General features: G+C 52.3%; 1 protein-coding gene across 4 annotated transcripts in view; it reads left to right on the top strand.

The window, feature by feature from the left end:
* TICRR (TOPBP1 interacting checkpoint and replication regulator) overlaps positions 1-23687 on the top strand; it is a 1117313-nt gene that overhangs the window by 382266 nt on the left and 711360 nt on the right. For all 4 annotated transcript variants that reach the window (XM_069624305.1, XM_069624303.1, XM_069624304.1 and 1 more), the window contains exons 8-9: positions 254-405; positions 7424-7524. In XM_069624305.1, coding sequence (XP_069480406.1) covers positions 254-405; positions 7424-7524 — 253 coding nt within the window. The remainder of the gene's footprint in view (positions 1-253; positions 406-7423; positions 7525-23687) is intronic.

Genomic DNA, 23687 nt, shown 5'->3' with positions numbered 1-23687 from the left:
AAGAGGATGATTTTGTTTTGTCTTCACCTCAGGTTTGTAAACCATTTTGAGAAAGCATTGACCCTTTAACCGGGACAGTGCTCCTATACATAAACTAAGGTGGCATTTTATTGAAGGTGCAGCATGCTCCAGTCTCTCCAACTCTGTTAAATACAGTCATGGCTCCTTTGAGTAGTATCTTATCAATTATTGGCCTTTTTAATGTTATCAGATGATTTATTAACACTATTTCTGTGTTTGTTCTTTTTGACAGACTTCAAATCTGAAAAGGATTTTATAGACTTTATAAATAACGACTATCATAAAACCATTGCAGAAGGAGAAGTTTCACTATCTTTACGTGTCCAGAATATGATTACAACCATCAAGGCCTATTTGAAATCGACTAATGCAGAAGCTTTAGAGGTAAAGTTGCAAAACAGGATGGAAATCTGACATGCATGGACGTGATCCTATTTATTTGTTGTGTACAGTACAAATGTAAGTATCGGTTCACTTCCTGTGCGCTAGCTGTGATTTGTTTTCTTTTTTCTTTTTTTGAGGGGGGAATTGTTTCCATTAGAAACAAAGTGGTATAATTGAGTTTTCTTTTTACACAACAGTGGTTTGGAGCAACCCTAATCTTTTTAAAACGGGTGACTTATTTATATTGCTGGATAGACAGCTCAAGTAAAAGGTGCTTGTCTGGCATGGATTCACATGCTCATGAATATTCCCTGTAAGGCTGGGCATCCTCGGTAAAGATAATATCAGTTTCAGTTTTGTTTCTGTGCTGTCTTTTTCCTAATAACCAATCACTGGTCTCTGGGTCATACTGCCCCCAGCCAATGACTGCCCTCTACCTAAGCCCCTCCTCTGGCAGCCATGTTCAGATTTTTACCGCACGTTCAAGTGTTGGGAGTCCTCGTGCTATAGCTCCCGAGCTTTTACTGCATTTTGCGATTTTTCAAAGAGTTTACTCTATTTTTTCAGTCAGTCGAGCCTCAAGCTCCACCGTTTCTACTTCTGATCAACGGTGACCCATTTCGGATTTTCCTACACTCCTCAAGGGCGAGTTTTCGTCAAGTTTTGCTTCTTGGAGGATTCCGGAAGATCTTTGAGGCCTAACCCGCGTGGACATGGCCCAGGACATAAGGAAACCACACACCTGGATCCAAGCTTTTCTGGAGCTGCCCTGGATGCGGATTACAAAATGTCTTCAAGGAAAATGAGCACTCTCTGTGCCTCTACTGCCTACACGAGGACAAATCGCACGTGGAAAAGGACTGCGCTTTGTAAAAATATGTCCGAACGGACAATGAAGGATCATTGTACACGACTCACCAACTGGCTGGAGGGGAAGAGCCCAGCAGCGGGTGAGAAGAAATCCGAGCAGTCATCTAAGACCTTTGAGGGCGCTCCTGCGATGGGGGCCCAACAGAAGGCAAAACACTGCGAGTCCGCAGGCACCGGGAGCGCAAATGGGTCGGGCTCTTTGGCTGCCAGACAGGGCGCAATGTCACCTACGCCATCATCCACGAGCCAACACTCTGGCTCGGGGAAAAGGAAGTCTGAGAACCCGGGTAAGCTTCGAGAGAAGTTACTTTGCCGATCCAGACGGCGGAAGCTGAGGCCAAGGTGAAGGCCTCATGCGCGCCCAAAGTCGCGAAGGCCCTGATTCACCCAGCTAAGGCCTCGATCGAGGGAGTCGTGGCGGCCCTGGCGAAGCCTGTGGAGGCGACCTCCGGACCTAGAGTTTCCCTGCCACCACGGAGGGAATACTCTTTTCAGCCTATCAATAAGACCCCCGTGAAACCCCAGGCATAGAGGGGGGGGGCATGGTAGACATTATATTCACAGATACCACCTCTGTAGATGAGCTGGCTGGCGTTGCAAAGATCTTGGACAAGAAGTTCGAGGAGGTTCGGTCCTACGGAAGGCATCCCGACAAGGCGGATGAAGAAAGCGATGGTGGTGCTGACGAGGAGCTTCAGACCGTGGAGGAGACGGAACATCCTACTCCCCAACCGTCGCTCCCGTCGCAACCGGTACCTATGCCACAAGACACCTCGGGAGCGATCTTGATGGCTATTCAGGCCTTGTGTACGGAGATAAGGACAAGGTCTCACTTACCCCCAGCGGAGCCTGGACCTTCGGGAAGCCCACTGAGCAAGCAGAGGCATATCCATCCCCCTCAGTCCAGCCTTCAAAACCTTCTCAGCATTCACCTCCTTCCCCTCCACCGAGGGATGAGACGAGAAAGAAGACGGCGGGGACGGACGACGGTGGTGACGGAATGGACCTCCCATCACCACCTGCTTCGGGCCTCCTGCTGCTCCCCCCTCCAATGAAATTGGCTCCTTACACACCATGATCGCCATGGCATCTGAGCTCTTCCAGCTCTGTCCCGAAAAACAGGAGGGCTTCCTCTACCAACGGCGGGAGGCCAAGAGGAAGACTGTTCTCGCAGTACCGTTACTGGACAACATCTGGGTCGAGGGACTGTTGCTCGTGAAGAACCTGTCCACAGCACCTGCTGAGACCGGTACGAGACGAGCCTCAGGGCACAGCCGTCCCCGGATTCAGTAGTTTCCACGGCAGCCAAGAAGAAAGCGGCAGGGGCGATGGCTTCAACTTCGACATGCCCACCAGACGGCGAGAGGAAGAAGCTGGACGCCATGGGACGACTGGTCAACTCGTCGGCGGCAATGACTATTAAAGCGCCCAACGCCCTCGCGATCGTGGCACGCTTCGACAGTGAGCTGTGGTTCAAGATCGCTCCCTTGCTGGACTTCCTCCCGGACGACAAGAGGGCTGAGGCCCTAGAAATCCTACAGGTGGCGTCGGACCACGCCATTACGGTGGCCACGGACATCGCTGACACAGGCTTTCGTCAGGTGGGCAACAGTGTTTACCTGTGCGGTTGGCTTAAGGCCACAGACTTCCGCCAGGACGTGCAGACCAGGGTTCTGGACATGCCCTTCGACGGAAACAACCTGTTCGGCAATACAGTGGATCAGTCACTGCAGGCCATCAAGGCGGACACCGAGACGGCTCGGGCCTTGGGTGTTCTTCAACGACGACGGCTGTCCTTTCGGAAGTCCGGAGGCAAGCAAGGTGCCTCCAAAGGATTTGGCGGCGGTTCCTCGTACCAGCAAGCGTCCCGCTTCTCGTCGCAGGAAGCCTACAGAGGACACGGCAAGACGGGAGGATCGCGTCGTCGCCAGGGAGGCCAAGGCGGCAAGGCTGTGACGAAACAGGACTGAACCTGCCGTGGCGTCGTGCCCCCACCCATGCACCCTGGTGGTAGGCCGGGTTGCGGAATACATCAGCGTCTTGGAGTCCATCCCCACCGACCGTTAGGTGCTCGATGCCCTGGCCTGCGGGCACACCCTCGAATTTCAGAAAAGGTGTCCCCACATACCACCCGTGGCCAGGAAGGAAAACCACGTCCCACAACTACATCTGGAGGTCCGAGCGATGCTAAGAAAAGGAGCAATAGTTCTCGTCCCAAAAAGGCTCCGGAGTGTACTTGCGGTACTTCCTCGTCCGGAAGAAGACCGGCGGTTGGCGACCCATCCTGGACCTTCGGTGTCTAAACAAGTACATCAAGTCTCAGAAATTCCAGATGGTCACCCTCCAGCACGTGCTGGGACAGCTGGAGGAAGGTGATTTCCTACCGTCGCTGGACTTTGAGGATGCCTACTTCCATATCCCCATTCTAAAGGGACACCGCAAATTCCTACGGTTCGTGGTCCAGGGGCGGCACTATCAGTAGAATGCCCTTCCCTTCGGATTGAAGTCGGCCCCCAGGGTGTTCACCAAGTACCTGGCACCAGTGGCGGCCCGGCTTCGCCTACAGGGGATCCACGTCTACCCCTACCTGGAAGATTGGCTCATCCAAGGGAACTCACCGTCGATCACACAGCGAAGACCGTCCAACTGATCACAGGTCTGGGATTCTCGATCAACTTCGCGAAATCCCACTTGGTACCGTCGTAAGTCGCCCTGTTCCTGTGAGCCAGACTCCACACAGTGGCGCAAGAACGAAGGCCATCCTGGGCAAGGTACAACGGCTGTTGACCATGGAGGGGCCAGGGTGAGGTCCATCAAGTCCCTACTCGGCATGATGTCCTCGTGCATCTACCTTGTGCGCCTATGCAGGCTGCAGATGCGAGCACTGCAAAAGTTCCTCAACACCTGTTGGATGCAAGCGGCGTGCAGTTTCGAAGACAGGATCTCACTCAACGAGACTTTCCGCCAAGCGATCCGGTGGTGGGGAACCCGCACGCACCTTCCCTCGGGCATGGACTTCCATACCCCGGCACATCAGTAAACGGTGACGGACGCCTCCCTGGAGGGATGGGGAGCGCACACCGGAGATCTTCACGCAAGAGGACTTTGGCTCACGGAGGAGAGGTCACTACACATCAGTGTCCTGGAGCTCAGAGCCGTGTTCTGGGCCCTCAGGTCGTTCCTTCCGTCCCTCAAGGGCAAGGTGGTGAGGGTCTTCACCGACAACACCACCACAATATTCTACATCCGGAAGAAGTGTGGCACCAGATCCCCAGCCCTATCCAAGGAAGCGCAGGATCTGTGGCACTGGGCCATCGCCCACGGGATGTTTCTGGTACCCTTCCATCTGGCAGGAACAAAGACCATTGCTGACTCGCTCAGCAGGGAGCTGCGCTCGTGCTACGAGTGGGAGCTGCGGCAGGATCAAGTGGATCGCCTATTTCGACGATGGGGCAATCCCAGATGGACCTATTCACGACGGCGACGAACACCAACGCATACAGGAACAGGCCGTGCCGGGGGAAGGAGAAGGCATCGCCCATGCTCCCCAGCTGGGGAAACCTGCTGGTGACCCCCCGGCACGGCCTGTTCCTGTATGCGTTCCCGCCGTCGCTACTGTGACTCATCGGTCAACTAGACTGTTCCGGTGCAGGATGATCCTCGTCACACTGGCGTGGCTGAGCCAGATTTGGTTCACGGACCTTCTGGACATGTCAGCGTGCCCCCCCACCCCCTCAGTGAAACTACCGACAGATGTGGATCTTCTCGCCAGAGAAGGATGCGCCATCCTCCACCACGGGGTCACTAAACCTGCAGGCCTGGCTCCTGCAGCACTAGTGTTCGGAGGGTACGATATCCCGGCGGACTGCAAGGAGGTGCTTGCAAAGGCCAGGGTGTCCTCAACTCTCAAGTGCTATGGACACACATGGAAGAGGTTCTCTGTCTGGTGCTGCGCACAGAAGATTAACTCTGGATTTCGGCCCCTCAAGTGCTGCCGTACTTGCTGTCGCTGGCCAAGGCGGGGCTGGCCCATGCCTCCATCAAGATCCATCTGGCAGCGGTCTCCCACTAGACCAGAACTCCAGGTTGATCATCTCTGTGTTCCCATCGCCTCGTGAAGGAGTTCATGAAAGGACTGTTGCGCTCGTTCCCGCCGGTGAAGGCCCCGGCCCTGGCGTGGAAACTCAACGTGGTGATGACCAGGCTCATGGGGACGCCATTAGAGCTGCTGCATTCGGCACCGTTGAAGTTCCTGTTGTGGAAGACAGCGTTTCTTGTGGCCATCACCTCTGCACGACGAGTGGGAGAGATCCAGGCCCTTTAATGTAAACCTCCATACCTGACATTCCAAGAGACAAGGGTGGTGCTGAGGACGCACCCCTCCTTCATGCCCAAGGTGCCGTCAGACTTGCATCTCAACGAGCCCTTGGTGTTACCTGTTTTCTTCCTGTCACCGGCTGAGAGGACTTTGCACTCGCTAGATGTGGCTAGAGCGCTGAAGTTCTACGTGGACCGCACAAAGCCTGCAGAAGACATCACAGCTGTTTGAACTTTGGACCTGTGACTCAAGGGAATGCCCTCTCGAAGACTTCCATTTCCAGATGGCTCTCCGGCTGCATTATGCACTCTCACCGGTTGGCAAACTGACTCTTGCCCGGCTGTCAGAGCCCATTCGACCAGAGCAATCGCTGCTACCACGGCGTTCCTGTCTGGTGTGCCCCTGCTGGACATCTGCAGGGCTGCTACGTGGAGGTCGACACACACCTTCACGAGATTCTACTGCGTTGACCGGGATTCCAGGGAGGAATCCAGAGTCGGCCAGGCAGTGCTGTGCAACCTATCCGCCTGAAGGTGGGCCTGGGGAGGAGGTAAGAGATGCTTAATGTTGAGTTGATGTAATGCTTAATGTTGAGCCTTGCCACCTCCTGTGGTTGTGCATGTGTACTGCTATGTATTCTTCTATTCATGAGCATGTGAATCCATGCCAGACCCCATGCTGGAAAAGGAACAAGTTACTTACCTGTAACTGTTCTCCAGCATGGGTCTGGCATGGATTCACATGCGAATCCTCCCTCCTACCCCTCTGTGGCTCTTCTCTTGGTCCTACTGCCACTTTATGGGGTACGAAATCTGAAGATGGCTGCCAGAGGGGCTTAGGTCGAGGGCAGTCATTGGCTGGGAGCAGTATGATCCAGAGACCAGTGATTGGTTATTAGGAGAAAGACCGTTCAGAAACGAAACTGATTTTTTATTTACCGAGGATTCCCAGCCTGACTGGGAATATTCATGAGCATGTGAATCCATGCCAGACCCATGCTGGAGAACAGTTACAGGTAAGTAACTTGTTCCTTACCTCGGTAACGGTATGATTAGGGCAACAAGGGTTTGAACTCCCAGTCAGGGCCAGTTTAGCTCATTCTTTCGTCATTGATGAATCTATAACCAATTACATTGTTTAGCAGTGTGTCTGCATTAAATAATGTAGAAGTCAACCAATTATTATTTTCCTACTTTGTGCTACCTTCCCAAGTACCCACAGAATTGAGGAAATGCTGTTACTGCTTCCTTGCCACCACTTATGTCTACATGAAATGTGGAGCAAAAGCGTGCGGCCTATTTTTGCTTTTCTGCTTCTGCAGACCATTGAGAGTCAGAGGATCTGCTGTTTTGCATAAATCCTGCTTTCTTCGCTGCCAGGTAATCTTTCTTTTTTTATTTGTGTAAGTTGACCCAGAGAGCAGGGTCTTACTCCTGACCGGTAGAAAGAACTAGTGGACACCTAGAGACAGTGCCCACTGCTTTCCTCAGCAATGCCCCATGTGTGTGTTTGGATCATTGGTTCCAGCCAGGCTTCATTATTACTCCCCCATATAAGAATATGTTTAGAGTTAAACAGTAATTTTGTACTTTACACAACTATGTTCAAAGAAGTAAGGATTACAAAAAGATCTAATTTGCAGTTAATATAATTTTGCTGTCTGTAGCACTTGGGGAGGGGGGGGTGCAGGGTGTGGAGGAAGGGTGGTTGTTTAGGATGCAGTTTTTTGGTGGAAGGGATTAGAGGGTAGTGAGATGTTGTTGAAGGTGATCTGAAACTGATGTTAGACTGACTTGTAAATTCTTGTTATGGTTTTTGTTTTTTCTATAGATGGACTGTGTGCAGATGATCCAGTCTAATCTCTTCAAGACAGGCAAATCAATCAGGCAGCAATTTGGGAGCAACCAGGATAAAGAAGCCAAAGTTAGAGAGTATGACGGCCATCATTTTCTCTTAATTGTCTTTTAATGCAACTGTTTTCCTTCAATTAACCCTTTAAAGTTATTAGAACATTTCTTAGCCAGCATATTTACTCTTACGGTCAGCACCGTAAGTCTTGCGGGAAAACCAGTCTAATGGTGATGCTGCCAGAAACCATACCAAAGTTACTCTGTTCAGGACCAGCTGTGTTTATTCATTTCAATGTAACATTGCCTCATATGCATACCCTGCATATTTTACACCTTGCCCTTTTCTTTTCTTTGATGCACAACTGTTTCGTCTTTTTGTATATTAGCAGAATTCCATGGTTTAGTACATTGTCCCAGGTCCTTGTTTATTTTCCCATACGGATGGGATGTCTGCATCATTGTATCCTGGGAACAGAGAAGCCTTTAGCGGAGGATGACAATCAATGAAAAGGTAGTCTTATTCAAACATTCATGATCATGCATGTTCACACCCACCAAATGGTACCATTTATTTCCCTTCCCTAATTGTTGTCCTTAGTTGGCAATGGAATCTTCAGCTGCTTCAGCTGCGCTACAATACCTGGAGCATCCAGTTGTTCAGGAAATGCCTTTATATATTCTATTCATGCACAAGGAACTTAATATAGAAATAACTGAATAAAGATTTCACAGGACCATGAAATGTTCAGTTCAGAGAACTCTGCATTAGGTTACCCCAACTTCCATTACCATTGGATTTGATGGACCCCTGTTAACCAATGGAGATAGGTCTGCTCAAGGGTCTTCAAAGATCAGTTACAAAGTACTCCATATGGATTTGTGGATCAAAACAATGAAGTAGTCACACAAACTGCAAACTCTAGTCCTGGAGAGTTGGAGGGTGAGCCGGGATGTCACTCGAAGGGGCTACTGTCGTTCTGTACTGAATGGACATGGTCACCAAAGGAACCTTGTGCCCACTTAAGAATAGAATTAAAGCCCAAAGATATTTAAGGACACTGCCAACTGGAGATCACGCTAACAAGAAGGCTTGGCACAGTGCAGGTTTGGATCCTGCAATGGTAACATTAGGGTAAACCGTAGAAGAAGTTGCAGTTGTCTGTCGAATTGGCACGGGTTAGCACAAGAACCCTGAAGTGCCACAGTAATCAAACCACCACTTCAAGCTGTCTTTGATCCTCAGAGAAAGATTAATCAAAGATATGCTTTGGGGGGCCCCTCTGAGGAGCTTGTAGACAGCAGTTCTTGGAGCAATAGCGAGAGAAAGGCCACGGCTGTTAACTTGATGGACAAGACAGCAGTGACTATGACCCTGGAAGAATGGACTCACAAGCCCAGATTAAGTCAGAGGTACCTCCTGAAGTGGTACATGTTAAGAAACTGCATCAGGGACGTCTGATCGGAGATGGAGACATTGTACCTGCTGCTCTTGAATAATGCGCAGCAGAACATGCCACTGTAGTTCTGGATGCATGGAGAACTGCACTAGTGTCCAGTAACATTCAATACCTCAAACAAAAGATTCAGCAGAGCCTACAGAGTCACTGGGATGCCAGATTGTGCTCCTATTTTGCAGTCAAGCAGCAGCAGCAGCACACATGCTGGACTGAGACAAACCTCCAGGTTAACGGATTCAGCAGCGCCAGATGGTTCAAGGGAAAGGCGCACTTTACAAGGTTAATTCTCGCTGTTTGAGCCAGAGCTTCATTACTCAGTTTCTTGGTGCCTTTAAATATGCTTTTGGAGAGCTTTAGTCTTCCTTCCTTCAAACCTTTTAGGTCCAAACTGGAAAGCAGGGGGTGATCCTAACCTACATTGATACTCGTGCATCAAATTAAAAGGTTTATTGTTGGGTAAGAATTGGTGCAGTCACAATGGGTGAGACTACACAAGATCTGCTTGGTATTGGGTAACCCACCTTTTGGTATAGGTCTGTACTACACAAGTTGGTAGTGTGAGTAGCCGGGCCTGTCTCAAAAGGGATACATGTGATCTGTAGAGCTGTAGAATTGAAATCAGTAAATACAAGTAGCCAAGTAACGCTTTCACTCGAGGTTTCAGTTATAAATAGTTATTTATTTAATGTCAGTTTTTAAATAAGCATACTTTAAACAGGGAAAAGACTGTAATAATATGAATAAACTTATTACTTTTCAGAATCTAACAAGCCAGTGAATAATCTTTGGATATGCTTCATACACTTCTACACCCGGAGGTGACTTCAATCACAAGGATAGTATTTGCATTTATATATTACACTAGCATATTTTCCAGATTCAGAGTGGCAGAAAGTAAAGGTTAAGGGAAGCAAAAAGGTTAGAACAGATTCTCAGAATCTGTGAGGACAACTGAATCCTCCAATGAAGTCTAGCTAAGCTTTTCCCAGCAGTAACAGGGTTTAACAAGCCCCAACCTATGACGGACAAACCATATCAGTCAGTGGATTAAGAAGAGTGCCTTTAGGGAGCCAGGATAGCCAAAGTCATTTGAACAGTCTATGGATCTGATGCACTTCTTGGATAAACGTCTTGCACAAAGTTAGAGAGTTCAGAAAAATCTCTTGTAGGGCTAAAAGCTGTTCATATGAAAAGGGAGTTGGAATCAACTCGGAAAGTAAGTAGGTGCAAGTCTCAAGTGAGAAAGCACAACTCCAGGCAAGTACCCCCCTAGCCCAAACTACTTCTGGTTAGAAGAAAAGGTGGTCAAGCTGGATTGTGTCTTGCTACAACCAAGCAGACCCTTAACCTCAGTCGTGGGGACAAGGACGTCGTCTGGAGGGCTCCTTCAGCAGTACTCGGCAAGGTCGTCGGCAGCTACAGGTTCTTTTATTTTTAGCAGCACTTGCGGTTTCAGCGCTTGGCAAACAGCACCTATGTGGATCATTGGACACCGGTTAGACTCTGTGCTCCCTCGGTCCTGCACTCTGGTGAGGGGACTCTGGATTGGGATGCCCTTCTTCTGGAGGGTTGTTAGGCTCCTAATGCTTTTAGCCGGATTTGTTCTGCGGCAGATGTTGCACTCTAATATGGTTCCACCTACCCTGGGTTTTGGGCTTCTGCATCAATGGAGAGACACAGCAGGTTGGGAAGGGCGCCAAGTGGAGTTTCTCGGGGTTAGTTGATCCCACTAACTCAAGGGGAGAAGTTAGCTCCTCAGGACTGCTCTGTTGATGTGAAAAAGGAAGTCAGCACAGCAGCAGGGCTTCACTGGGCAATTGAAGGTCCAGGAGGTTGCAGCAAGGTTTGTTCATGGTTTCTTTTTCGGATTTTCTTCCAGTAGTTGACTGACTCTAGTCCCAAAGCCCTCGCCTCTGAAGCAGGTTTCTCCTGTACATGGACAGCCTAGGGTGTGTTTCGGGACCCTCCCTCATATCCTGTCCTTCCAGACACACTAGAGCCAGGCGCGGGCTTCAGGGCTGAAGCCTGCCAATGGCAAGACAAAGGGCTCAATCCTGTCTCCACACACAGAGTAAAAGCCAAGAAAGACCACACAAACAGAAAATGGCGAAAAAAGACTGGTGCCATTTTGACAAAATGGTCACCTATGGTTGCTGTACTGCAGCTGAGGATTCAGCCTGCGGTAGAAAAACACAATGGTAGGAACAATTAAACCACTGCCACCAGCCATTTAATGTAGTGAGGCTAACATACAAATGTTACACGAGAAAGTAGGAAAAGGGGCTAAGTAATCCCCCAGCACTCCACAGAAGATGGTGTGCTGGACCTACAAACAGAAAAGGTAAGTAACGTCTATTTCACTTTACTATTCTGTAGTTCACCCAAGAAAAGGTAATTAAACCTTAAGAGAAATTTAAAAGGATTTCTCAGTGATGCTGCACTGAAGCTGCTCTGTGTCACTATACAAAAAGCAGATGCCTATGGAGTTTGTCAGACTCCAAAAACAGTGAAAACACAAAATCCAAATTAGGTAAGAATGCATGAGGCAGAGAAAAAGGTCACACTCACTCAGGGTTAAAATTAAAAAGTCCTAAGTCTGGCAACAGAGCTGGAGGTCTCTACGGTGGGAGGATTTTAGCACAAAAATAATTGTCTTTTGCCAACCTGCCCACACCAAGCTTTGAGAGCATACTCCCAGGCAAAATCATGTGATGTTGATTCTTGAGGAATATTGCTACACAGAAGGAAGACTCCAATAATTGTCAGTTACTCTGGTACATGAGAAGAGACCTGGGTAGGGTCTTTGAAATAAATGTGAACCTATACCCAAAATGGATTATAAAAATGTTCTCAATTTTATTACATTTATAACACATCAATGCGCTTAAAAATCATGATGTATTCAATACAACCAATGATGCTCAATTCCTTTTACGCAAATGTAATCATACAGTGTACATATTGGACATCAACCAGGATATTGCTTTTATGAAATGTTTTAAATCCTGGACACAGTGCAGACCCACTGATCAATGTTTCCAACGCTCTTATCTTTGCCCTACTTGTACAAGTTTCTGTCCTGAATGGGCTTTACTCTGCCGGACATTCACCGGGGGCTGTACGTTTTCTGTAGGTGTCATGTATTAATAGGGGTTGCATTCCAAGCAACTACAACCTGGGTCTTCCCGAAGGAACCCTAAACAAATAGATACACATTTAAAAAACGACCACTAGGTTTCTTATTCAACCTTGCATATTCCCTTCTCCAAGTGATTTCAGTATGCATGTATGGGTGTGTTTGTGTGTATGTATAATATATATTTTGAGGCTTGGGGAATCTGCTTATATCACATGCTATGCATAGGACATCTAGTGGAAACTGCAGAGAATTAGTTTTCAATACTCGAAAAGGGACGGCGACAGGGTGTGCCAGTAATACTATCCCTTGTCCAGCACGGGGTCTGGCATGGATTCACATGCTCATGAATATTCCCCGTCAAGCTGGGAATACTCAGTAAAGAAAAATCAGTTTCTTTTTAGTTTCTGAACTGTCTTTCTACTAATAACCAATCACTGGTCTCTGGGTCATAGTGCCTCCAACCAATGACTGCCCTCTACCTAAGCCCCTCGTCTGGCAGCCATATTCAGATTTTTACTGCACGTTCAAGTGTTGTGAGTCCTCGTGCTATAGCTCTCGAGATTTTACTGCGTTTTGCTTTTTTCCTAAGAGTTTACTCTTATTTTTCGGTCAATTCGAGCCTCGAGCTCCACCGATTCTTCTTCCGATCAATGGAAACCCGTTTCAGAATTTTTCTACGCCCCTCAAGGGGGAATTTTTGTCGAGTTTCTCTTCTTGGAGGATTCCGGAAGATCTTTGAGGCCTAAACCGCGTGGACATGGGACGAGTCATCTCTTCGGCGGCGACGACCATCAATGCGGCCAACGCCCTCGCGATCGTGGCATGCTACGACAGGGAGCTGTGGTTCAAGATCTTCTCCAGCATGGGGTCTGGCATGGATTCACATGCTCATGAATATTCCCAGTCAGGCTGGGAATCCTCGGTAAAGAAAAAATCAGTATCAGTATCAGTTTCATTTCTGATCTCTTTCGTAATAGTAACCAATCACTGACCTCTGCGTCATACTGACCACAGCCAATGACTGCCCTCTACCTAAGCCCCGCCTCTGGCAGCCATCTTCAGATTTTTACCGCACGTTCAAGTGTTGGGAGTCCTCATGCTTAGCTCTCGAGCTTTTGCTGCGTGTTTTGCGCTTTTTTAGGTGAATTTTTCACATTGTTTTCGGTTAATCGAGCCTCAAGCTCCACCGTTTCTACTCCCGTTAACGGCTACCCGTTGCAGGATTTTCCTATGCCCCTCAAGGGTGAAGATTTCGTCGAATCAACTTCTTGGAGGATTCCAGAAGATTCGCGGCCTACTTCGAGATGGCCCAGGATGTGAGTTTGTCGCCTGGACCCAAGCTGTTTCGCAGCTGCCCTGGATGCGGGCTGCAGAATGTGTTTAAGGAAGACGAACATTCGCGATGCCTCTACTGTCTTCATGGGGACAAGACTCATGTAGAGAAGGACTGCCAGTTCTGCAAGAACTTGTCGGAGCGGACCATGAGGGACCGTCGATCCCGTCTCGCAAGCTGGTTGGAGAAGGGCTCGACGGGTGAGAAGAAGAAGAAGGGGTCCGAGCGGGCTTCTAAGTCCTGTGCGGGCGCCCCGGCGACGGGGGCCCAACACCAGGCCAAGCGCCGCGAGTCCGCTGGCTCTGGGAGCGCCGAAAGGTCGGGCTCTTCGGTCGCCAGGCAGGGCGCACCTTCCACGGCACCGTCATCCACGAGCCAACGCTCCGGTTCAGGGAACAGAAAGTCCGAGACCCCGGGTAAGCTTCGGGAGAAGCCCCGTCCGATCTCAGAAGAGGGGGAGCGAGGCGTTGCCCCTCCCCCGAAGGAGAAGGCCCGGGACGCACCTAAGGTGGTGAAGGCCCCTACCCAGCAGGCGAAGGCCTCTATCGAGGCTATCGCGGCGACTCTGGCCAAGCCGGCAGAGACAACGCCAGCGGAGACTGCCTCTGGGACTAGAGTTTCCCTGCCGCCAAGGAGGGAATCCTCTTTTCAACCCATCGTTGTGGCCGCCATGATGCAAGAAGCGAGGGGGGGGCACGGTGCCCTCCTCGAGCTCGGAGTCAGCCTCGGAGGCGGAACTGACCGAGGCCGTGGGGAACCTCGAAGTCTAATTCGAGAAGGTTCGATCCCGTCAGGAAGATCCTCGCGACATAACCGAGGAAGACGACGATGGTGAGGAAGAGCAGCCTTCCCTTCCGGCACAGCCGGATCCTAGGCCTCAAGATGGCTCGGCGGCCATTTTGTCTGCCATCCAGTCCTTATGCTCTGAGATAAGGACGAGATTCCCACGGCCCAGGCCGGAGGACCCGCATCCCGGCCCGTCGGGAAGTCCTCAGAACAAACGACGGAGGACCCACTCTCCTCCGCCCACCCCCGTAAGGCCTACAGTTCCCTCCTCATCCTCCCACGAGTCGGGAGATGACGGTGCGTTGGGATCGACGACGGGGGTCTGAGGGCGACGGCGGAACCGGTCTCCCGTCTCCCGTCGCACGGGCCTCGCCGCCCGACGAGATTGGCTCATTCCAGCCATGATCGCCAGGGCGTCCGAATTGTTTCAGCTCTGCCCAGAGGAGCAGAGAAAGGAAGGTTTCCTCTATCAGCGTCGGGAGGCCAAGAGGAAGACGGTCATCGCGGTGCCCCTAATCGATGACATCTGGGAAGAGGGCCTGTCGGTTCTCAAAAACCCCTCCACGACACCAGCCAAACGGGACCGGTACGAGAAGTACCGGGTCCCCGAAACTGCTCCCTGTGCCTCAGGGCCCATCCAACGCCAGACTCGGTCGTCTCGGCGGCGGCGAAGAAGAACGCGGCGGGGTCAGGAGCCTCGACGTCGAATTCCCCGCCGGACGGCGAGGGAAAGAAGTTGGACACCATGGGGCAGCGGGTCATTTCGTCGGCGGCGACGACGACGATCAAAGCGGCCAACGCCCTGGCGATCGTGGCCCGTTACGACAGGGAGCTCTGGTTTAAGCTGGCCCCCCCATATTGGACTTCGTGCCGGACGTCAAGAGGTCCGAGGCCCTGGAAATACTGCAGGAGGGCGAGGTGCAGTCGGACCACGCCATAACAGTGGCAACCGATATTGCCGATACCGGGTTCCGCCAGCTGGGCAACGGTGTTTGCCTACGACGACGGGGTTGGCTCCGGGCGACTGACTTCCGTCAGGACGTCCAGACCAGGGTGTTGGACATGCCGTTCGACGGCAGCAACTTGTTCGGGAAGGCGGTGGACGAATCCCTCCAAGCCATAAAAACGGACACGGAGCCGGCCCGCGCCCTAGTAGCCCTTCAGCAACGACGGCCCTTTCGGAGCCCCGGAGGCAGACAGGGTGCCTCCAAGGGATCCAGCGGTGGCTCGTCGTCCTACCGCCAGGCGGCACGCTCCTCGTCTCAGAAGGCCTACAGGGGCCGCCGCAAGCAGGGAGCGCCTCGCCGCCGTCGGCAAGGTGGCCAGGGCGGCAAGGCCTCCACCTCCAAGCAGGACTGAACCGGCCGTGGTCTCGGGCTCCCACCGAAGCACCCCTGTGGGAGGCCGGCTGACGAATTTCATCGGCGTGTGGAAGTCCATCTCCACCGACCCTTGGGTGCTGGATACCCTGGCAAGAGGACACTCTATCGAATTCCTGAAGAAGTGCCCTCACGTTCCACCTGTGGCCAGGAAGGAAAATCACGTCCCGCAACTGCTGTTGGAAGTACGGGCGATGCTCAGGAAAGGCGCTATCGAGCTGGTCCCGAAGAGGCTCCGGGGTGTACTCAAGGTACTTCCTCGTCAGGAAGAAGACGGGCGGCTGGCGCCCCATCCTGGACCTTCGTCGTTTGAACAAATACATCAGATCACAAAAGTTCATGATGGTCGCCCTCCAGCACGTACTGGGACAGCTGGAGGAGGGCGACTTTCTATCGTCGTTGGACCTGGAGGATGCATACTTCCACGTTCCCATCCTCAAAAGTCACCGAAAGTTCCTCAGGTTCGTCGTCCAGGGACGCCACTACCAATTCAGAGCACTGCCGTTCGGACTGAAGTCGGCCCCCAGGGTCTTTACCAAGTGCCTAGCACCAGTGGCGGCGCGGCTGCGCCTGCAGGGGATTCACGTCTACCCCTACCTGGACGACTGGCTCATCCGCTCAAGGACGAGGGAACTCGCCGTCGAACACACTGCGAGGACCGTCCAGCTACTCACAGATCTGGAATTCGCCATAAACTACCCAAAGTCCCACCTGGTGCCGTCACAGGTGGCCCTTTTTCTGGGAGCGAAGCTCGATACAGTGAGGCGCCTGGCGGCCCCGTCGGAAGAACGGACGAACACCATTCTAGGCATAGTGCAGCGCCTGCTAGCCACGGACGTGGCCAGGGTGAGGTCCATCAAGTCCCTCCTGGGGATGATGTCCTCTTGCATCTACCTGGTGCGCTTCTGCAGACTACGGATGCGCCCTCTTCAAGAATTTCTCGACGCCCGTTGGATGCAGGCGACGGGCACCTTCGAAGACAGGGTCCCCCTCAACGAGGGGTTCCGGCGGGCGATTCAGTGGTGGGGCGTTCGAGCGCACCTCACGGCGGGCAAGGACTTTCAGACGCCAGCATACCAGGAGACGGTGACGACGGACGCCTCCCTGGAAGGTTGGGTCGCCCACACCGGAGAGCTCCACGCAAGAGGCCTCTGGCTCCTGGAGGAGAGGCTCCTGCACATCAACGTCCTGGAACTCCGAGCTGTGTTCTGGGCTCTCAAATCGTTCCTCCCGTCGCTCAAGGGCAAGGTGGTGCGGATCTTCACGGACAACACCACGACAAAGTTTTACATGCGGAAGCAGGGAGGCACCAGATCCCCAGCCCTATCCAAGGAGGCACAGGATCTGTGGCACTGGGCGGTCGCCCAGGGGATGTTCCTGGTTCCCTTCCACCTGGCAGGAGAAAGAAACACCATCGCCGACTCGCTCAGCAGGGAGCTGCGCGCGTGTCACGAGTGGGAACTGCGCCAGGATCAGGTGGACCGACTCTTCCGACGATGGGGCAAACCCCAAATCGACCTGTTCGCAACAGCGACGAACTCGAAGTGCAAGAGGTTCGCCAGCAGGTTTCCCCAGCCGAGAAGCATGGGCGATGCGTTCTCGTTCCCCTGGGACGGCCTATACCTGTATGCGTTCCCTCCGTTGCCGTTGCTGCTTCGACTCATCAGCCAGCTCAAGAGGTCCCGGTGCAGGATGATCCTCGTCGCGCCGGCGTGGCCGAGGCAGATCTGGTTCCCGGACCTTCTGGACTTGTCAACGTCCCCTCCCATCAAGCTGTCGGCGACGCGGACCTTCTCTCCAGAGAAGGAGGCGCCATCTTCTACCACGACCCGGCGTAGCTGAACCTGCAGGCTTGGCTCCTGCAGCGCTAGAGTTTGGAGGCTACGATATACCGGCCGATTGCAGAGAGGTTCTTGCAAAGGCCAGGGCGTCCTCGACTCTCAAATGCTACGGTCATAAGTGGAAGAGGTTCTCTATCTGGTGCTGAGCACAGAAGATCAACCCCCTACGGATTACGGCCCCTCAAGTGCTGCCGTACCTGCTATCGCTGGCAAAGGCTGGGCTAGCCCATGCCTCCATTAAGATTCATCTGGCGGCGATCTCCATATATACCAGAACCGCAGGACGGACGTCCCTGTGGTCCCATCGACTGGTAAAAGAATTTATGAAAGGACTGTTCCGGTCGTTCCCGCCGGTGAAGGCCCTGGCCCCGGCGTGGGAACTTAATGTGGTGCTGACCAGGCTCATGGGGCCCCCATTCGAGCCGATGCACTCTGCACCGATGAAGTTTGTGTCGTGGAAGACTGTGTTCCTGGTGGCCATTACCTCCGCACGACGAGTGGGAGAGATCCAGGCCCTATCCTGCAAAGCACCGTACTTGACTTTCCATGCCTCGAGGGTGGTGCTTAGGATGCACCCCTCCTTTATGCCCAAGGTGCCGTCGGACTTCCATCTTAACGAGCCCTTGGTGTTACCTGTTTTCTTCCCGTCTCCGTCGCCGGCCGAGAGGACTTTGCACTCGCTGGATGTGGCTAGAGCGCTGAAGTTCTACGTGGACCGCACGAAGAGTTTCCGGAGGACATCACAGCTGTTCATGAACTTTGGACCTGTGAATCAAGGGAAGGCTCTCTCGAAGTCTTCTATTTCCAGATGGCTCTCCGGCTGCATCATGCACTGTCACCGGTTGGCTAACCGACCGCTGCCAGGCCGTCCGAGAGCCCATTCGACCAGAGCGATCGCTGCTACTACGGCGTTCTTATCTGGTGTGCCCCTGCTGGACATCTCCAGGGCTGCTACGTGGAGGTCGACGCACACCTTCACGAGATTCTACTGTGTCGATCGGGATTCCAGGGAGGAGTCCAGGGTCGGCCAAGCAGTGCTGCGCAACCTGTTCGCTTAAGGTGAGCCTGGTGAGGAGGTAAGAGATGCTTAATGTTGAGTTTTTTGTAGTGCTTAATGTTGAGCCTTTTGCCACCCCCCGTGGTTGTGCATGTGTGTACTGCTATTTATTCTTATATTCATGAGCATGTGAATCCATGCCAGACCCCATGCTGGAGAAGGAACAAGTTACTTGCCTGTAACTGTTGTTCTCCAGCATGGGTCTGGCATGGATTCGCATGCGAACCCTCACGCCTACCCCTCTGCGGCTCTTCACTTGGTCATACTGCCACTTCACGTGCTACCAAATCTGAAGATGGCTGCCAGAGGCGGGGCTTAGGTAGAGGGCAGTCATTGGCTGTGGTCAGTATGACGCAGAGGTCAGTGATTGGTTACTACTACGAAAGACGGATCAGAAACGAAACTGATACTGATTTTTTCTTTACCGAGGATTCCCAGCCTGACGGTGAATATTCATGAGCATGTGAATCCATGCCAGACCCATGCTGGAGAACAACAGTTACAGGTAAGTAACTTGTTCCTTTCCCCTCCTGGATTTCCTGCCAGACAAGAGGGCGGAAGCCCTTGAAATCCTACAGGAAGGCGAGGTGGCTTCAGACCACGCCATCACGGTTGCCACGGACATCGCCGACACCGGCTTTTGCCAGATGGGCAACAGCGTTTGCCTTCGCCAGCGCAGTTGGCTCAAGGCCACTGACTTCCGTCAGGACGTACAGACCAGGGTAGTGGACATGCCCTTCGATGTGAACTTTTTCGGCAAGGCAGTGGACGAGTCACTGCAGGCCATCAGGGCGGACACCGAGACGGCCTGGGCCTTGGGTTCTCTCCATCAACGGCTGTCCTTTCGGACCTCCGGAGGCAAGTCTCAAGGTGCCCCCAAAGGATTCAGTGGCGGTTCTGCGTCGTACTGCCAGGCGGCCCGCTCCTTGTCGCAGGAAGCCTACAGAGGCCGCAGCAAGGCTGGAGGACATCGTCGTCATAGCCAAGGAGGCCGAGGCTGCAAGCCTTCGGCGAAGCAAGGCTGAACCGGACGTGACGTCGGGGGGGGGGGGGGGGGCACCCGAGCACCCCGGTGGGAGGCCGGCTGGCGAATTTCGTCAGTGTGTGGGAGTCCATCTCCACCGACCGTTGGGTGCTGGATGCTCTGGCCCACGGGCACACTCTGGAATTCCAAAGAAAGTGACTCCATCTACCACCAGTGGCCAGGAAGGAAAACCATGTGCCACAGCTGCTCCTGGAGGTTCAAGCAATGCTAAAAAAAGGCATGAAAGAACTTGTCCCGAAGAGGCTCCGGAGTATACTTGCAGTACTGGACCTTTGCCACCTCAACCAATACATCAAGTTCCAGATGGTCGTCCTTCAGCACGTGCTGGGACCGCTGGAGGAGGGCCACAGTCCCTATCAATGCAGAAAAATCCTGGTGGTCTAGTGGGCCCCCCAACCCACTTTTTTTTTTTTTGGGTGACCATCTGCCCATCAGGGTTGCCAGTACATGTGGCCCCATGCTTTGGGGGTCGGGGGGAGATCGAGCTGCTTACATAGTAAGCAGCCCCCCTGTTCCCCCTCACATCAGAGATCCCTGGTGCAACCCCCGCTGCTGGTCCTCCAGAAGCAAGCCCCTCGACTCCACGCCGCGAGGAAGGGGAGCTGTTGGATTCGGAGTCGGGCAGCAGGGCGTCGTCAATAGTCTCACTTTCCCCCTCCAGGGATCCGACCTGGGAGTCAGATATAGAGTTGGAAACGCAGAGGAGCCCAGCCGTCTCCTCCAGACGATATCGGGTCATTCCATAGCATGATGGCTAAAGCCTGCCAAGGAATTTGGTCTGGCACAAGAAGAGGAAAAGAAAGATTGCTTTCTCTTCGACCACATGGGTCAAAGGAGAAAATCAGTGTTTTCAGTGCCCATCCTAGAACATCTGTGGAAGGAAGGTCTGCAAACCATGCCTCACCCTTTCTCAGAGCCAGCGGTTAAAGGTCGTCTGGAAAAGAAATTCAAGGCCACGGACTCTACTCCCAAGTGCCTTTCCTCTCAACCGACACCTGACTCTGTGGTATCGGCGGCGAGAAAGGCGAGGGCTCAACACAAGTGTACGACCCCGCCGGAAAGTGATGCTAGACGAGATGCGTTTGGCAAGAAGGTCCTGACGGTACGTGCCACCACGGTTAAGGCGGACAAATCTCTTGCCATAGTCGCTAGATACGACAGGGAAATGTGGCACCGGCTGGCACCCATACTCTAACATCTTCCGGATGAACATCGAAAAGCGGCTATGCTACTAGTCAGGCAAGGTGAGGAAGCTTCAAATCATGCAATTAACATCGCTGTAGATCTTGCAGAGTCGGCTTTCAAGCAGGTGAACAACGGTGTGGTCCTCCGACGGCAGGCGTGGCTGAAATGCACCAACTTCCGACCAGAGGTGCAGTACAAGGTACTGGATATGCCTTTCAAAGGAGACCTCCTTTTTGGCGAGAAGGTCGACGAAGCCCTGAAGGGCATGAAGGAGGACTCGGACACTGCGCATTCTTTGGGAGCTCTCCAGAGTGGTCGGGGTTCCTGGTCTTTTCTTCCCTTCAGAGGAGCTTCGGGGAACTCCAGGTTCTCCTCCAGGGACCGTTCCTTCGGTTGATCAACATATTCCTCTCAAGGATACAGATGAGCTTCACAGGCAGCTAGACAGCGCCGGGACTATCAAGCCCCTAAGAAAAGAGCAGGTTTCTCGTCGACGAGGGATAAGCGAGCTAAGAGTCAGCAATGACGGACATCGGAACGTTCTGGGGGGCAGAGTATCATGTTACATCAAGGAATGGGAGCTGATAACCACAGACCAATGAGTGTTGGACACCGTAGACATGCCCTGCAGTTCAAAAGCGACCCTCCGCATATTCCACTGGTGCGGGTAGCTCATTCCCATCTGAGCGTGTTGCTGCAGGAAGTAGCACTTATGCTAAAAAAAAAAGGGCTATAGAACACGTCCCATCGTCGCAAAGGGGTCAAGGGGTTTACTCCCGATACTTTGTGGTGGAAAAGCCAAATGGAAAATGGCGTCCCATCCTAGATCTGCGAGAACTGAACAAGTCGTTGAAGGACATAAATTTCAAGATGCTCACGCTCCAAGAGGTAATAAGGTCAGTTCAAGAAGGGGATTTTCTAACGTCTCTGGACCTGCAGGATGCATACTTTCACATACCGGTGTGTCCGCGACACAAGAAATACCTCAGGTTTGTGGTGGAACACAATCACTACCAGTTCAGTTCTCCCTTTTGGACTAAAATCTTCCCCCAGAACGTTCACCAAATGCCTGGCTCCGGTGGTGACCTGGCTGAGGAGGCAGGGCCACCATGTATACCCGTATCTCGACGACTGGTTGGTGAGGGGATCTTCCCCGTCGTCGACGCACGACAGTCTACAGGTCACATTGAGCCTATTGGAACGATTGGGGTTTGTGATAAACTTTGACAAGTCTTCATTAACGCTGTCCAGAAGCTTACTTTTTCTGGGTGCCCAGTTCGACACCCAGCTGGGATTAGTCATGCCGTCCTTCGACAAGATGACCAGGCTCAGTCGTTTGGCAGGCCAGCTGAAGATCAATTCCAGGTTGTCGGTAAGAAAATATACGTCAATCCTGGGAGCTATGGCGTCCTGCATTCATCTAGTGCCCAACTGTCGCCTTTTCATGAGGCCAGTTCAGCAGTTTTTGGCAGACTGTTGGACGCAGTCTCAGGGCCTTTGGTCAGACAAGTTGACCATCGACGACGTCAAACTCATGTCAACCCTACGGTGGTGGAGGAATCGTTGGAATATTTCCAAGGGCGTGCCTCTGCAGGAACCGGAATTCCAGTTCACAGTTGTAACAGACGCGTCCCTAACCGGCTGGGGAGCACATATGGGCACGCTGCAGACACAAGGCCGCTGGTCTCAGAAAGGAATCTCTCCTACACATCAACATTCTGGAATTGGGAGCAGTCCGCTGGGCCCTGAGAGCGTTCCTGCCTCACATCAGGGGATCCACAGTGAGCGTTCTGATGGACAATACCACGACAATGTTTTATTTGCGAAAGCAAGGCGGTACACGGTCCAGGACCCTCCATCGAGGCTCAGGTGTGGCACTGGGCGCTGAAGCACGATGTATCCATCATAGCCCATCATCTGCCAGGAGTGACCACCCGATAACGTTCCCGAAAGAGCCCAACCTCTTGTCCCGGAACGAAGGAACGGTGTGGCATCACGACCCGAACAGTCTCAACCTCACAGCTTGGCTCCTGACTTTTCGGAGTTTGGGGCCTTGACCATTCCATCGGACTGTCTGAAAATATTACAGGCTGCGCGGGCCCCCTCCACCAAAAAGTCGTACAGGAGTAAGTGGAAAAGATTCTGTGTGTGGTGCCAAGGGCAGGCGAAATTGGAATCCTCAGAGTTACTCCGGAACAGATCCTCCCGTATCTGTTACATTTGGCGAGGAGTGGCTTGTCTTTTTCATCTCTAAAGGTTCACCTGGCGGCCATCTCTAGGTTCACAAGAAGGAGGAACTCTACGCCTTTGTATAGTGACAGATTGGTTAAACATTTCATGAGAGGTTTGTTTCGGACATTTCCCCCGGTTAAGCGTTTTCCACCAACGTGGAGCCTTAACTTGGTACTTGCAGGTTTGATGAAATCACCTTTTGAGCCAATGGCTACGGAGTCCATGAAGTTTCTATCTTGGAAAGTGGCTTTTCTAATAGCCATAACGTCGGCTAGACGAATCTGAGTTACAAGCATTGGTCATAGACCCTCCGTATCTCAGATTCTTCAAGGACAAGGTGATCTTGTCGACGAGTCCTCGTTTAATCCCGAAAGTTCCTACGATTTTACATAAACTCTACCATGGTCCTACCCACCTTCTTTGCAACGCCATCGTCGGCAGCGGAAAAGGTTCTGCATACCCTCGATGTCAAGAGCTCTGAAATTTTACCTGCATCGTACCCAGCAACTTCGATCGACACAGCAGCTCTTCGTTGCGTATGGCCCTTCAGCAAAGGGGAAAGCAATTTCGAAACAAGGTCTGGCTCGATGGGTCTCGTCGAAGATTGCTTTCTGTCACTCGAAAGCAGGAAAGCCGCTGCAAGGACGTCCGAGAGCCCATTCGACCAGAGCGACCTCGTCGTCGACGGCATTATGGGTGGGGATCCCGCTGACAGACATTTGCAGAGCAGCAGCATGGTCAGTGCCCCATACATTCACCTGCCACTAATGCTTAGAACGACAGCATGCGG

This window comes from Ambystoma mexicanum, chromosome 11 (genome assembly GCF_040938575.1).
Source record: "Ambystoma mexicanum isolate Mex_15411 chromosome 11, UKY_AmexF1_1, whole genome shotgun sequence".
NCBI lineage: Eukaryota > Metazoa > Chordata > Amphibia > Caudata > Ambystomatidae > Ambystoma > Ambystoma mexicanum.
This window is presented reverse-complemented; position numbering and strand designations above follow the sequence as displayed.